At 40.9% G+C, this 16,859-nt stretch overlaps 2 protein-coding genes across 4 annotated transcripts; one reads left to right on the top strand and one right to left on the bottom strand.

Annotated features, from left to right (window-relative positions):
• Positions 1–8,092: 8,092 nt before the first annotated feature.
• Positions 8,093–12,504, top strand: LOC133921895 (beta-1,3-galactosyltransferase GALT1-like). 3 transcript variants are annotated; one of them, XM_062366979.1, is made up of 9 exons: positions 8,093–8,422; positions 8,809–8,955; positions 9,262–10,097; positions 10,171–10,385; positions 10,465–10,743; positions 10,837–10,965; positions 11,049–11,228; positions 11,505–11,612; positions 12,072–12,504. In XM_062366979.1, exons 1-9 carry the CDS (start codon positions 8,112–8,114, stop codon positions 12,282–12,284), a joined length of 2,418 nt encoding a protein of 805 aa, XP_062222963.1. In that variant the 5' UTR covers positions 8,093–8,111; the 3' UTR covers positions 12,285–12,504. The 3 variants fall into 3 exon arrangements, with proteins under 3 accessions (XP_062222963.1, XP_062222964.1, XP_062222965.1); XM_062366980.1 differs by having other exon boundaries at positions 8,828–8,955; positions 9,258–10,097; XM_062366981.1 differs by having other exon boundaries at positions 8,402–8,422; positions 8,828–9,072; positions 9,258–10,097.
• A 321-nt stretch (positions 12,505–12,825) lies between these two features.
• On the bottom strand, positions 12,826–14,426 carry LOC133921896 (transcription termination factor MTEF1, chloroplastic-like). The gene has a single exon (XM_062366982.1). The coding sequence runs from the start codon at positions 14,386–14,388 to the stop codon at positions 13,483–13,485; it is 906 nt and encodes a 301-aa protein (XP_062222966.1). The 5' UTR covers positions 14,389–14,426; the 3' UTR covers positions 12,826–13,482.
• Between the last annotated feature and the right edge of the window lie 2,433 nt (positions 14,427–16,859).

Consider the following 16,859-nt stretch of genomic DNA (forward strand, 5'->3'; position numbering starts at 1 on the left):
CACATAATCAATTAAAATAAAGAGTGTCACATATAGTTTTTTAACCTGTTATGTCACATATAGTTTTTTAACCTGTTACTGATAAAATACCTACAACTGGTTGTTAAGATAGATATACCTATAACATGACCATCGTTTGGGTGTAGTAGAACTCACATATGGTTTTTACAAATCCATCTGCCTATATCATACAGACACAGATGAACTTCAGAAAAACTCATCTATGATATTATCACAGACAGTTTTTTTTAAGATTTGTCTGTTTTTTTACGATAGATTCATACGGATTTTCTGGGAAAAAAAATGTACTTAAAGACCCAACTATTATTTTAAATTTAACCACTCACTCTTCAGCTTTCCTATAAGCACAATCCGCTCATCGCCCTCGCTCTTGTTGCCATCCGAGTCTCTTCCGCAAAGGTGTTTGACGGTTTGTTTCCATGACGTAGGTTCGAGATCTGGGTACCGAATCTCCTTCCCTGCACTGAGGTGAGTAGGGTTTGCACCATGTTTTTGTTAGGGTTTGTGTGTCCCATATCTGCAATATCTTTGTTCACTGCTATCAAGCGCTAGGTGGATGCAGTTGTTCCTATGGCTACTTCCATGGTCTGTATGTTTGGTGTCAATTTCGGTCATGTGAAATATGTTTATTTCGCTGCTGTGAAGGGTACCATCGTGGACCCAATTTTTACTGTGAATCGTGTTCTATATTCTGGTTTTCCAAATAAAAATTTCTCGATAGTTGTTCATCATAATAGAGATATTTTTTGAACTGCAAGACTGATTTGAATAGTCATTTCTTACTTAACAAGGGCTGGCAGTTTATCAGCAATGTAGTTTGGTTCTAGCATATGACTGAGTTAGTCAGGTTAAAGCCAGGTCCGAATTACAGCACGATGATGATTGAAGATGATGCTTGGGATATTGTGGTGAAATACTAGCGGTTGAGATGATGTCATTCATTTCATACTTCTGGAAGATGGTGTAGTGAACATGCCCTTAGGAACACTGTAGTGGAACATCTTTAAGGCATGTATGTGAATTTGGTAATTAATGGCAATATATTCAATGTCACTAACATGTTTTTTCAAGTATATGGTTTAGTTTAGTAGGTCTCATGGATGCAACAAAAGAGAAGTCATTAAAGCCGGAACAAAAAGAGAAATAAATTAGACTTGTTCCATATTTTTATGTGATTCAATGATATGGATTTCTATATAACCTTATAGAGCTCTTCACAAGCTTTTCATAGAGTCTAACATCATCAAAATCGGAGTTCAGAGCGAAAAGTTATGCCCAAAATACATAACAATGTTTTGCTGAAATTTGTCTGCCTGGATAATCCGGTGCTCACATCAAAATTAGTCCAGTGCTATACCGCATAATCCGGTGAAAACAATGAAAAATAGTCTGATGTTCACAAAAAAGTTTGAAGCAGAGTCTTTTGCCTCACCAAATAATTCGACGTTCACAAAATAAACACATCGGACTATTATTTCCAGAGAGCTCCAAAATGAACATATGCACATAGAATAATCAGGTGCATTTGTTCGGTGTTCAGTGAGTCATCACAGTATATCCGGTGTTCACAAATGAGTTTGGGTGGGTTCTAATGGCTAGTTTCTTTTGTTGTACTCATTGGATGATCCAGTGCTTGTACTACTGTTGTCACCGGATCATCCGGTGTTCACAGTTTCTGTGAGTCGTTGGGGGCAACGGCTAGTCCACGGGTTTGAGGCTATAAATACCCTCCACTTGGTCATTTGAATGTGTGGCATGCTACTAGAGTCTAGAGACACACACACTTAAGAAGACATTCAAGCCATCAAAGTGCTTAAGGTGATTATCCAAGGTAATTAAGCACAAGATTAGAGAGCGTTTAGTGCTTATAGGTCTAGAATGAGTTGTAGCTAGGTGATGCAGCTTGAAGAATGGATCAATGAGTGATTCTAGCTTATACCGAGTGATACGTAGGCGCCTTGGAGTCTTGGTGACTCGCTGGCGTCTTGGGCCTCGGTGGCTTAAGCTTTTTTGACCCTTCGACTTAGTGTGGAGCGGTGGCAAGACACGTGTATGAGGGATATAGAGAACCTTGCCTTGGTGGCTCAAGCTCCGAAATGATCATTGCGACAAGTGACCGGAAGATAGGCTACTGGCGAGACCTTACCTTAGTGACTTGGTGGCTCATCGTGCTTGAGAACTTGTCTTGGTGACTTGGTAGCTCAAGAGCCGTGACCGGAAGAGACTTAGTAACCGAGAGCATATCCTTTGTAGAGCTCTAACATGGACTAGGAGTGGCATTCATGCTATCAATACCACGGGATAAAAATCACTTGTGCCAAATTTGTCTCTTTACTTATTTACATTTTCGTATTTATGTACTTGCAATTTACCTTGTTAGAGTAGGTTGTAATCCTCTTGAGCGGTAGAGAAGACACACTAGATAAACCTAGAGTATATTTAGATAGAAATTGAGATAGATTTATCTTGTGAAGTTTTTTGGAGCTAATTTGATTTAGGTTTGTAAGTGTCCTAATTCACCCCACTCTTAGAATGTCATCGTTCCTCATAATTAATATCAGAGCCCTGTGCTCTTGATAGGTTTAATTACCTAAAGTTGTGATATTCGGGGTTGGGATGGATACCTATAATGACTTTTCGGTGACATAAGTTTTCTCTGTTGAAAAATTCTAATATCTTGTTATTTGCAAGCTAAGGGTCTAGATATTTAGAGGGTCATCGAGGAAGGGATGAGACCTCGTATCACCAACAAAAAGAGGCAATTAGATGCATTGGAGAAGAGTATCCTTTTATCATCTTTAAATGTTAATGCATTTAATCGTGTTTATTCTCTCACCAATGCACATGATATTTGGAATAGGCTCATTGAAATACATGAAGGCACAAAAAATATGCGCAATGAGAAATATCATATGCTTGTTACTAAGCTCAATTGCATCAAATAATTTGCTTATGAAAGTGCTAATGACACGTACTCACGTTTGAATATTCTTGTCAATAAGATTAGTATGCTAGGTTTGACAACAAAATTGACGATGATCAAGTGGTGAGAAGAATACTTCAAACTCTTCTTCCAAAGTACAAGTTGATAGTCTTTATTATCTACAACAATAATGACATCAAGAAGATGACTCCAAGTCAAGTGCTCGGTAAAATCACCGCCCATGAGATGACCATAAAGATAGAGGTGGAAGCCACTTCCTCATTTGACGCCAAGAAGCTTAATCTCACAAGCAAGCAAGCATTATGCTCACACATGAAGGCAAAGATGAGGAGGCAAGATCAAGAGTTAAGCTCAAGTGAAAATGATGGAGATGAAGATGAAGATGAAGAGAGCAATGAAGTGATGAGCAAAGTACATAAAGTGATGAAGAAATAGACCCCCAAAGTCAGCAAGCTTATCTCTCAAGTGGAGAAGAACATCAAGAAGATCAAAGCTAAGATTGACCATCGAATCTACATGAAAGACTTGGTCAAAACTATTAATCACATCAAGAAGGAGAAGAAGACCAGGAGCAAGAGGGAGACAAGAGGAAGAGCCACAGCATTTGCAAGTATGGAAAGATGGGTGAGTGAAGATAAAGATTTAAGCTCAAGTGATGAGAGTCTCGCCACCCACTCCTCCAAGAGAAGTTGTTTCTCAAGGTTATCATCACGCAAGTCATCACACAAGTGTCTTATGGCCAAATGTATGGATAGCAATGTAAGTGATGATGAATTCGATGAGAATTCTCTCTCCTATGATGAACTTCTTCATTTGATTAATAAGAAACAAAGGACCCTTAAGAAACAATTTAAAGAACTTAAGAAATTCAATGCTCTCAATGACAGTCATGCTACATTTGTTTCTAATTATGAGCAATTATTGAGCAAATTCAATTTGCTAAATAAGGAACATGAAGAGCTTATGGTAAAATTTGAGTGCTTGAATCTCAATTTAAGGCTCTTTTGGAGCAATCTACCTATCTATTTAATTTTAATCCTAAGATAGATACTTGCACTTCTTGTGATAATTTAATTGATTTATCTAGCTCACCCCTTTGTAATAAGATATGTGTTGAGAATGTTCTTATAGAACCATCTAATTAACTCATTGCACAAGAAACTGATGAGCTCAAGCAAGAAATTAAAAAGCTCAAGAAGAACTTGACAAGATTAAAGGACAAGAACCATGTCCAACGTCTTCAAGACAACATGCTACCATGATGAAGAAGCTTGCGAAGGGATCCATTGTGACATACTTCAAATGTCATTAAGAAGGCTACAAGTTCTTCCAATGCAAGCAATGAACCTCTCCAACAAGACCTCCAACTTCTACACTAAAACCAACTACAAAATCAAGACCAAAAGCAACCACTACAAGCTCAAGAATAAGAACAATGATAAGATGGTTGCGCACATAATTAGGAGAAAGAACTAGGGGTGGAACCAACCCATTTTACTGCCTAAGGAAGTCATCATCAACTTGAAGGGACCCCAATCGATTTGGGTTACAAAGAAAACTTGAAACCCGAAGCGGCTATGAGGATTTGTAGACTTGGCTCACAAAATAAAGTGAAGGTTAAAGAAAAAAAGCCAAGTGTATAAGATTAAGAGTTTTGATGAAGATCATAATCATCATATATCCAAATCCCTACCCAAAGGTAAAAGGTAATGGAGCTAGATGCAAAAAAAAAATATTAATTGTTGTAGCTCATTTGCCTTGTCAAGTATTGCTAGTGCTTATTTCAATTTATTACAATACCTAGTATATGTTTTTATATAGTAGGTTGCTTGTGTTTCTCTTTTTCTTATGAGAAACCTATATGGTTTATTAGTTGTAGGTTCTTTTCATGGCATTAGTTTCATAATTGATATCTTGCATGTGTCATGATCCAATCTATAGGATAAATCCTCATTGTTATTAATAACAAGTACATATGTCTCGTAAGTATTCTACACTTTTATGTACATATTTAGGGGAAGTATATCCTATGAGTTATGATTTTAAGACTAACATATGTTGTTAGATGTATCTGTTGTAGTCTCATAGAGAAATTAACATGTCCTCGAAGATATGCAATGCTTAAATGTTTCGATTGGTATCATTGTCAATTCATTTCTACATTTAAGCTACCTCTATAGATGATATGACTTAAACTTTCTACCTCTATTTATTGTCTAGATGTGCATATATTGTTGTATTCCTATAAGTGGTATTGACAAGTGGGTCTCATTATATGTATACGCACATAAAAGGGGAGTTTAGATTATATCATGTGAGTTTCATGAATTATGTTCCTTGTCTTTTTTAATTTATATCAATGCATCATATCCTTACAATTAGTATATCTTTTCAATTGGTGCCATTTCATTGGATCATGATTTATGAAACTCTCTTCTATGCGCTCTAACGCTTTTTCTTGAGTTCAACATATGTTTATAGCCTTTTTTGAGATTGTTGACAAAGAGGAGAAATTTGATGACCAAAGCAAGAAGCAAGATACAAGATGTCTAGAAATGCTGAAGTTAACAAAGGAGGAGAAGAAGACGATACAAGAAACAACATTATGCACCTAGATTGATAAAGGGGGAGAAGTTCTTACATGGATCGATCAAAGGAGATAGTGGCAATAGAGAAAGTAGGAGCCCCAACAATAGGGGACTAAATGGTAAGAATATACATCCAAGCATTGTGATATGACCTTGTACTCTTTACAATTGGTATAATTTGTTATTTACTACTTGCTTTGATTGTGTTGTCATAAATCAACAAAAATGGGGAGATTGTAGTGAACATGCCCTTTGAAAGATTGTAATAGAATATATTTAGGTATGTATGTGATTTTAGTGATTAATGACAACATAGTCAATGTGATTAATATGTTTTTCAAGTATACGCTTTAGTGGATCTCATGGATGTAACAAAAGAGAAGTCACCGAAGCTGGAACAAAAAGAGGAATGAATTAGACTTGTTCCATGAATTTTGATGTGATCAAATGGGATGGATTCCTTTATAATCTTGTAGAGCTCTTCACAAGCTTTCTATAGAGCCCAAGATCATCAAAATTGAAGTTTGGAGCGAAAAGTTATGCCCAAAATACATAATGTTCTTCTGCTGAAATTTGCATGATCGGATAATTCGGTGCTCACATCAATATTAGTCCGGTGCTACACCGTATAATCCAGTGAGAATAATGAAAAATAGTCTGATGTTCATAGAAAATTTGAAGCAGAGTATTTTGTCTCACTGGATAATCCGATATTCACAAAATGAACACATCAGACTATTATTTCTAGAGAGCTCTAAAATGAACATATGCACATAGGATAATCCGGTGTATTTATCCGGTGTTCAGCGTGTCGTCACAAGATGATCCAGTGTTCACAAAATGAACACACCAGATTATTATTTGCAGAAGGCTCTAAGATAAACATATGCACATAGGATGATCCAATGTATGTGTCTGGTGTTCAGTGAGTCATCACAGGATAATCTGGTATTCACATATTAGTTTGAGTGGGTTTCAACAGCTAGTTTCTTCTACTATACTCACCAGATGATATAGTACTTATACTACTATTATCACCGGATCATCCGGTGTTCACAGTTTCTGTGAACCGTTGGAGCAACGACTATTCTGTGGGTTTGAGGCTATAAATACCCCTCTACTCGGTCATTTGAATGTGTGGCATGCTGCTAAAATCTAGAGACTCATACACACTTGAGAAGACATTCAAGCCACTAAAGTGCTTAAATTAATTATCCAAAGTAATTAAGCACAAGATTAGAGAGAGTTTAGTGCTTATAGGCCTAAAGTTAGTTATAGTTGGGTGTTGCAACTTAAAGAAGGGATCAATGAGTGATCCTAACTTGCACCGAGTGATACGTCGACGCCTCTGAGTCTTGGTGACTTGTCGGTATCTTGGACCTCGGTGGTTCAAGCTTGTTGACCCTCTGACTTGGTGTGGAGCGGTGGTAAGACACATGTAGGGGGATGCGAAGACCCTTGTCTTGGTAGCTCAAGCTCCGAAGTAATCACGGCGGTAAGTGATCAGAAGAGACTAGTGGTGAGATTTTGCCTTGATAGCTTGGTGACTCATTGTGTTTGAGACCTTATCTTGGTGACTTAGTAGCTCAAGAGCCGTGACCAAAAGAGACTTGGCGACCGGGAGCATATCTTTTGTGGAGCTCCAACATGGATTAGGGATGAGATTCATGTCATCAATACCACGAGATAAAAATCTGTTATACCGAGTTTGTCTATCTACCTTATTTATATTTTCGTATTTACATACTTGCAATTTACCTTGCAGGTTGTAATCCTCTTAAGAGGTAGACTAGACACACTAAATAAATCTAGAGTACATTTAGATAGAAATTGAGATAGGTTTATCTTGTGAAGTTTTTTAAAGCCAACTTGATTTAGGTTTCTAATTGTTCTAATTCACCCATCACCGTTCCTCACAGATGGCATCGTTAATCTCATTTTTCTGGAAGACTGCGTCAATTATGTCAATCATCTCATCCTTCTAGAAGACCGCACGAGATACAATTAGGGATTATGTATAGTTAGCTAGGTTTATGTTTTGATCTATGTGTGCTACTAGTGTATATAAAAAATGTGTTTTGATGTATTATATATCTGTGTTCTTATATGCTATATATATTTTCACGATATTCTTATGTATATGTCTGTGATATTTTTATTTGTGATATGTAAATATATGTGATATATGCTATATCACGGGGACAGTCAACAAGCAAAATGATTTTTTGGGATGAAAGGGTTACACATATGATTTTTTTTATATAGACGGATTTAAATAACTACTATCTACGACTTTTAATATGCATAGACGAGTTATCAAAAGATTCATGTACGTATAGCTATATTATAGACACATGTCTTATTTAGATTCGTCTCTGTGTAGCTCTGTTATAGACAGAGTTACAATGAACAAGTTCGATATCATAAATATTTTTATAGAGATAAAATTCATAACCGTTTATGATAGAATTTAAAAATCATATGCGATAGTTCTGGTGTAGAGCTTATCGATGTGGCGTTGTAAACTTCCATCACCACAGGTGAGATGAGTGACGACGATGAAGGCAAGCAATCGATCAGTACAAATTGGCGAAGTCGAGAGACCAGGGCCGTTTCGTCATGGGCATGCACAGCACGACACCGTGCTCGTCTTGTTTAAGAGATGCTGGAGCGTGAAGCCCTGCTTGCCCGCCTGCCAGTGCCCCGGGACGGGCACCACGTACTTACGTTCCCTCTCTTGTTGTCGCCCGTTACTCCTCGTCCGGCCTGAGGCATATGCTATATATGCTCCCTCCGCCGCCTCGTCTTCTCCTCCCTTCTTCTTCTGCAATCACCGTCGCATCTCCATAGTTGAAGATCCAAGTACAAGGTAGCTATAGCCAGCATCGAGCCCTTGCATGCATCTCTCTCTCTCTCTCTCTCTCGTTTTTTGCTAGATGGTTCCAAGAGCAAAAGTTCATCTGCATCGATCCTTGGACCATGTTCAAACCATTTCGTGCCTTCTTTGTTCATTTGAATCATCTCAAGTTATTGGCTTGATCGATGAAGCAGAACCAGTTGCCTTTTTTTCAGTAGGAAGACGAAGCAGTTGCTTGATACAGCATGCGCACCGCGTAGTTATTGGACGAATTATTGGTACTAGAGTGATATAACTATAAGTTTGGTTGTGGCCTTTTGCAAGCTCTTGAATTATCCGCTTTCACTTTTTTAGGGAGCCATTCTCAGTTTGAGTTTTCTACATGAAAATAACTGCAGTGAACATTTTTCTTCGCAGAAAGCAAAAGGAACAGAAAGGTCAGAATTGCCGCCTCCGCGTCCGAAGACCACAAGAAACCAGCGACAATTGCAAGGACTCGACTGCGGACGCCTGGTCCGGCACGGAGCCACACTTGGCATTTCCAGGTGGTGCATTCTCGTATCTTTCGACAGCTCCTACCTACAACTTCTGAATATTGGGCACAATACCATGGGATTTGAAACGGTCACGTATGCAGATTGAGCCGGCAACTTCCTTTCACTGTCAGTCTATAACCGTCCCCAGTCTATGTGCTCAGATTTCAACTGAATAATAAAAATTTCATTGGATTTGTATTTTCTGTGTGCTCTGAAATGCCATCAACTTGTAGTAGTACTTTAATTCCATTCTATTTTCTAGCAGAAGTGTTTAAATTGGATTATATATATAAGTATCATCTATTGCACAGACAGGTGCTGTGCCGGACTTCGATCAGAAGGGAGGACAAATACTAGAGGGCTGATAACATTCCACTGTAAGTCTGCCACAACACGGGAGAAAAGGAGATCAAACATGTGGATGACAAAGAAGCTCGCCATCACGTTCCTGATTGCCCTCTTCTCTCTGCTGATTGTGCGACGTCTGATAGTGAACGGCCCAGCTTCAGGGATATCTCAGTATCAAATCCTCCGTGCCAATCCCCTTGTATGGTTCAACGGACCGGTGGAAGCACAAGAAAATACTCCAGAAGTAGCGGTAGCAGCAACAGCAGATTCTTCAACTTCAAACAGCTCTGGTTCTGGAAATTTCTCTCCTGAAGAATTTCAGTGGCTAAATACATGGAATCAACTGAAGCACTTAGCCAACATCTCCAATGGCCTTCCTCATGCAAGCGAGGCCATCAGCGATGCAAAAACTGCATGGGAAAACTTGACAACATCAGTTCAAAATGCAAGTTCTCAGCAGAGACAAAAAGAGAGGCTCTGTCCATATTCGATTCACAGAATGAACGCTTCCAAGTCGGAGACTGAAGCTTTTACTATGGACATACCTTGTGGGCTGATTGTAGGTTCTTCAATTACTCTTATAGGCACTGCAGGAAGCCTCTCTGGAAACTTTTGGATTGATCTTGTCGGGACAGCACTTCCAGGGGAATCCGAAAAGCCCGTTGTACTGCACTACAATGTCCGCCTAACTGGCGACAAAATTACTCAAGATCCAGTCATAGTGCAGAATACCTTTACAGGAAGCAATGGCTGGGGTTTGGAGGATCGCTGTCCCTGCACTAACTCTAACAATGCAACCAAAGGTACTTCAAATTTACTTCTCTTTAGCAAATAAGTTAATACTCTCGCACACTACTTAAGCGGCATCTTCTACAGTGGGCAATTTGGAGAGATGTAATGCAATGGTTGGAAGAGAAGAAAAGAACATAATGAACTCAAAACATCATCCAGCTGCCAAGAAACATGGCGAACCAAGCACATATTTTCCATTTAAACAGGGATACCTTGCTATTGCAACGCTGCGTGTCGGATTGGAGAGGATCCATATGACAGTTGATGGAAAACACATTACTTCGTTTGCTTATAGAGTGGTAACCCCCTTCTTCCATGTGGATCATTAAATAAATCTGATATAACTTCAATCCTAACCATTGGTGCTTCTGTCATTAGGGTTTGGAACCTTGGTTTGTTAATGAAATAAGAACTTCCGGTGATTTCAAGCTAGTAAGTGCGATTGCCAGTGGCTTGCCCACGTCAGAAGACTTGGAGAACTCTAATCTTGAAATGCTGAAGTCATCACCTATTCCAGACGGTAAAGATGTCGACCTTCTGATTGGCATCTTTTCAACAGCAAACAACTTCAAGCGTAGGATGGTAATTCGAAGGACATGGATGCAATATGATGCTGTGCGCCAAGGAGTAGTAGCAGTGCGGTTTTTTGTTGGCCTGGTAATACACTAAGAGAATAAGTGATATAGTTAACTGACAAGAGTTATCTGCCAGACTTTTTGACAAAATAATTTTGTCTTTCCTGTTTAAAAGCATACAAACCTCATGGTGAACAAGGAACTCTGGAATGAGGCTCACACATATGGTGACATCGAGGTGTTGCCCTTTGTTGATTACTACAGCCTGATAACATGGAAGACACTAGCAATATGCATCTACGGAGTAAACACTAGAATCATTAAATTATGCTTCTCCATTTTCAAGTTCTTGTGTTACACAACGCTAACTGTGATTTATTTGACCAGACCAGTGCTGTATCAGCTAAGTATCTGATGAAAACAGATGATGATGCTTTTGTCCGTGTGGATGAGATCCAATCCTCGGTAAAACAGCTTAATATCAGCCATGGGCTGCTTTATGGTCGCATAAATTCCGACTCAGGTCCCCACAGAAATCCAGAAAGCAAATGGTACATAAGCCAAGAGGTAATGTCTTCACATAAAAGGGTTTACTACCATCAAAGTCCAAAACTCCAAATCCCTTCTTGAAAAAGTAACAGAAAAACAATTATTTCAGTCCTTTTCAATCTGAACTCCAGAGTCATTTAGGCAGCGAAATAATCTATTTGCCTAAGGACATTTAGGCAGGTTAATTTGCAACATATTGCTGTACTAACAGAAACACAAGGGGGGCACACACGAGTTATATTCTACATCATCAGCAAAATATGTAAATGCTAACAATTCTGATGTGTTCTGCAGGAATGGCCTGAAGAGAAATACCCACCATGGGCTCATGGACCAGGATATGTGGTCTCACAAGACATTGCAAAGGCAATCAACACTTGGTATAAAACAAGTAATTTAAAGGTATTCTATTCAGGTGCAAAATAATATGTGTTATACATACTACATGAAAAACTAGCTTACACAAGATTCCTCAAGCAATAAAACAAGTCATCTGAAGGCATGCTTGTTTACATAGCAAACATAAGCTGTGCGATGACTAGTAAACAAAAGCTAGCTTAAGAGGGACTCAAGCTATAAGCTTCTTAAACAAGTAATTTACAGCAATCCTAAGCAAATTCACAAGCTACGACATTCATGCTAAACAAAAAACTAGCATAGATAAGTGCAGACAAGCTGTCCACATTTCATTTTGGTGTTTCACTCAATGTTCTGCTTGAAAATGGCAGCAAATACCAATTTGGTCTAGCTTGCAGTCCAGCAAGCTCATAGCACGTGATTTGATGATTTCAACTCTACTTAATGTCTAGCTTCTTGTTCTCTCATGTGCTCTGCTACCAACACCCAAATGATATTATGCAGATGTTCAAACTAGAAGATGTAGCGATGGGCATTTGGGTCAATGATATGAAGAAGGGTGGATTACCAATAAAGTATGAATCAGACGAGAGAATTGACACTGATGGCTGCAAGGATGGGTACATTGTTGCTCACTACCAAGAACCAAGGCAAATGTTATGCATGTGGGAGAAGCTCCTAAGGACAAATCAAGCAGCATGCTGCAATAATAACTAATTGACAAGGAACTTCGATACTTCGAGCATGGCCTTTTTTTGGCTCATCAGGCCAGTAACTAATTTGTAAAGTGCATGCAAAAAGAGAGGGAGAGGGGGTCATACCGGCCAGAATTTTGTGACACGCTATGGACAAAGAAGGCTAACATATTTCTCATTTTCTAGTGTCCAATACTATTGTAATTATGAATGAATTTACAAGAATGCAGTTCATCACTTCATCTCAGCTTGTCCTCAATTCCAGAGCAGCTTTCTTGGATGCTAACAAAATGGACGAAAATGGTTGCCATATTTTGTTGCTTCTAACTTCATGGGGATATCAGCAGTCAAAGTGTATGAACTACAGGCAGCTAGTGTACAAGTTACCACCAAACTATAAAGATAATCTTCAGCATGGAAGTCCTCTAACGAATCAGAGAGACAATGTAAACATCAATCCTAATAACTGAGAACCTTAGCCATGACTGAGCATGGATAGCATTTCTGGCATCCAAATGTTGCTAGCTCAGAAAAGAGCAGCTTGTTTAACAACCATAATCAGGTGTTACACATTTCAGATTTTCCATTTATATAATGCTAAAAGTAAATCAAACAACAATTGCATTCATGATATCCCATGGAATCCTTTACCATTATTACAAACAGCAACATATCAAGTTCCTCTATGTTCATTGTTAACTTCATGCCTCTCCCTAAAGCATTTGCAACTGAAAAATGAGCAAAGCAAAATTCTATTACTAAACTCTTTTAGCTGATTACAACGCACCTATTTTTAAGAGGTCCATGGTCCCCGTCAATGGCAAACTTCGGTGTCCTCCAGCAACTCATGCCTCAGGCCCATCCTTTCTCCACGGCTATGTATGGAAATGTAGCCCTGGAGTTTAATGACAGCATGACCCTAGCAGAAGCATTACTGTTTGTCTCCCACTGCTGATTATATTACGAGATAAGAGGACAATCCATTAAGCAATTCCATCAGGCGACGTTTCCATGTCTCTCTCCTCCTGAACATCATATATCTGAGCCTTACCGTCAAGGCAGAACTTTAAATGATATGTGAAACTTAACTTATACTCCAAATTGTTGCCCATGCCATCGATGGAGGGTAATTTGGTTGAATTGAACCCGAACTCAAAGCACTGCCACTTCATAACCAGATAGTGCAGTTACCATGCATACAGTGTTTCTTGGATGCAAGCTCACAATCTCGCCTTGGTGGGCGACAGTGTCGCATCCAGCAGCCGCTCTCTGAACTCGTCATCGTTGCTTGTGAGCATGTCCTTAAGCGACATCTCGACGCCCCTCAAAGCCTCGTGCCTCGGCCTGATCCTCCCCTCCAAGCTGAACGCGAAGTAGTGCGGGAACTCGGCTAGCTCAGCAGCGGGGTCCCTCCCCATGCGTTCGGAGAGGAACAGGAGCTTCGGCGTGAGGTTGGTCTCGATCCCGTAGGAGAGGATGGCGGGCGCGCGCCTGAGGACCGCGCAGACGGCGGGGTCGGGGAGCCCCGTGGCGTCACGGAGGAAGAGGAGCTTGGGGAGGAGGGTGCGCTCGACGGAGAACGCCAGGAGCAGGGCGGCGGCGAGCGGGAGGGGCTCCCGGCGGAGCGAGACGCGGCGGCGGAGGAAGCGGAGCGCGGGGCTGAGGGTGTCGGGGACGGAGGCGGCGAGGAGGCGCGGGGACCGGACCACCGCGGTGCGGAGGAGCGGCGGCGGGAGCGGCGCGTCGGCGGAGAGGAAGCGGAGGGGCACCTCGGGTGGGGAGGTGAGGAGGGACGGGAAGGCGGAGAAGACGCGGGCAGCGTCGCGGGAGGACAGGCCGTGGGAAGTGAGGAGGCGGAGTGAGTCCTCGAGGAGCGGGAGCGGCGCCGAGCGCAGCGCAGGGTGGAGAGCCAGGAGCGGGAAGGGGTCCAGGTGGAGCTCGGCGGAGAGGAAGTGGAGCTTGCGGCGGAACTCTACGCCCCCGCCGCCCCGGGAGGCGTGGGAAGGCGGGGCTGTAGGCGTGAGGTGCGTGTGGGCTAGCATGGTGGTGGCGGAGTTGGCTGGGTTTTGGGGGGAGAAAGGAGGACGGCCGGACGGGGGGCTGCGGCGTGTTATCCACTGCCGCATGGCTGCTTGGGGGAGCAAGGACTGCAAGGACCGAGAGCCGTCCGTTCGTGCGATGGACGGTCCTGATTGCGTGCTTTCAAATATTTTAAAGGCCGAGAACTGCCGATTTCACTGCTGAAAAATGGAGTACTCCCAGTAAACAAAGCAAATCTGACAAATCCTTTTGTCATTTGTTCAATTCAAACGGGTCTGATCGAAGTGTCAAGTGACACAACACGCCCGACTAAGGGCTCGTTTGGCAGGGCTCCAGATTCTCCTAGAAACGTTTCGGTTTCAGATTCTTCCTGGAAACGTTTCTCCGGTGAATCACCTTCAATTTTCTGAAAACGTTTGGCAGGGATTCTGGATTCGGATTCTTGAAGAAAAATGACCTGAGTGATTCTAGAAACGGGTGAAACACCATTTTAGGTGATTCTCCTCGTAGTGTTAAAAATGAGAAACGTTTCAGGTGATTCAAGGTGAAACGTTTCACGTTTTAGTGCTTTTGGCAGGGATTCTAGAGAATCACCAGAGAATCTAAAACGTTTCTTGCAACCAAACGGGGCCTAAGTATTGCCAGCACGAAAAACAAGGTGAAAAAGCAAATGAAAAGCCTTCACGAAATAATACTCAAGTTTCCAAGCAGGATCGATATATTGAGATTGGCCTCTGCAGGTAAGAAGTTGTGGACCATAATTGGAGGGATCCGTATTCTCTGACTTTGTTTTAATAACATATGTGCTACAGTAATTCATTATGTATGAACAGTGGGTGCAGCTTGTTGCAAATATTACTGTAGCAGTACTGTATCGCTGAAATCTTAGCCGCTCATTCGTGATCTGGCGGACGAGAGAGCAAACTGCTGGTTACTATAGCGCATCTGCTTTTGTCAAAGCAAAGTCAGAGGATGAGGATCCGTATCCTCTAATTGGAGAGAGGCAATTCAAAGAAACATACTACAATAGGCTATCTTAGATACAGCCGAAGTGAACACAATGGCTTTATCCATTGGTGCATCAGTGCAAACCTCATTTAATGGTCTTGTCACCGTTTCAGCTTTAATATACTGCAATAAAGGATTAGTACTTCTTCGAGATGGTACCATTGACGACATGCTAGTCTGTGACCTAGTTCATATCAAAAGTGTGGAAATCACTCGCCCTAGCACCAGATGAATATGACTTTATTGTTGTAGGGCTAATGCTAGATGACTCTGAACGATACTCCAAGGTGATGACAATGAATGGAAGGGGATTTGCCTCTTTGCTGGGGCAGGGTATAGCTTGGGTTGCAACTTGCAGCTTTCACCCAAGGGTAGGAAGATGGAGCGAGTTTGATAATAAAATTGACTTCAAACTCAACTCAGTGGAGATCAGACCTCCATCAGTGGTAGCCGAGAAGGCATGACATGTTTTTGAACTATAACAACTACATCTTATCCATTGATCTGGAGGAACCACATAATGTAAGAAAACAGCTACTGGTCTTCCGCCCACGGCTACCGATTCCATCACACCTGATTGGGTTAACGAGCAATCATCACTAAGCTTTATTGGCTCGTGAAGATAAAGGGATTGTCATTTGGGCATACGATGGACGTGATCCCAACAAGAATGAGGAAGGAGTAGGAATGGCTAGTGTATACAAGCGTCACAACAACTTCCCACAAATTTCATTCTGTGCATATGCCCGTGAGAATTGCCTTTTTGTGCTCCCCTTCGTGTTACCTACGGAAGAAATACTGATAAGAACATCAATTATGCCATATGAAATGGCTTGACCACCTAACCCGGTACTGCATGTTTCCTAAAGAATGGGCATCAAGTTGGATTGAAGTGGGGATAGAAGTGTTAGTTCTTGGATCTAGAACCTCGATCCTAATATCCAACTAGAGTGTTGATATTGCTATTTCTGTGGTGAATCTTGTGTTGTCCAATGTCTGCCCAATACTGTTGGAAAACGAGATGATCCTAAAACCCACTAAGTTGAAGACCTAAACTAGACGAACTAACACCTAGCTCATGTGAGTCAGTTAGCCCTTTTTAATTTATAATTACTTAGTGCATTGGGTCATTTCAATAACAGAGCCGCCTTCTCACTTTCGGGTGGCAGAGCATACCTTCAGATGGATCACAACTTAGTATACACTAAGTACTTAGAAATTAATGACCTAACTGGAAGACTATTACTTACAAAAAAAGCACATTTTATTACAACAACATAACTATTACACAAGGATAATACATAACTCTTTTCGGTGGCTATCCTAACTCTCACTCTTCTCTTCTCTTTTCACGCTAGCACCCTTACTATCATGCTCTCCCTTCTATGTGTATCATGGCGAGGTGCATGGCATCTCTATTTATAATGCTAGGGGTGATGGGGTTGTGCCAAGCATCCCTCATTCTAAAGTTATTTAGAAATATCTAGCTAATGGATAACTCTTACATTGTCATGACAATTTTTCTAGTAGTTTCCTTGAAAATTATCTA

This window comes from Phragmites australis, chromosome 6 (assembly GCF_958298935.1).
Source record: "Phragmites australis chromosome 6, lpPhrAust1.1, whole genome shotgun sequence".
Classification (NCBI taxonomy): domain Eukaryota; kingdom Viridiplantae; phylum Streptophyta; class Magnoliopsida; order Poales; family Poaceae; genus Phragmites; species Phragmites australis.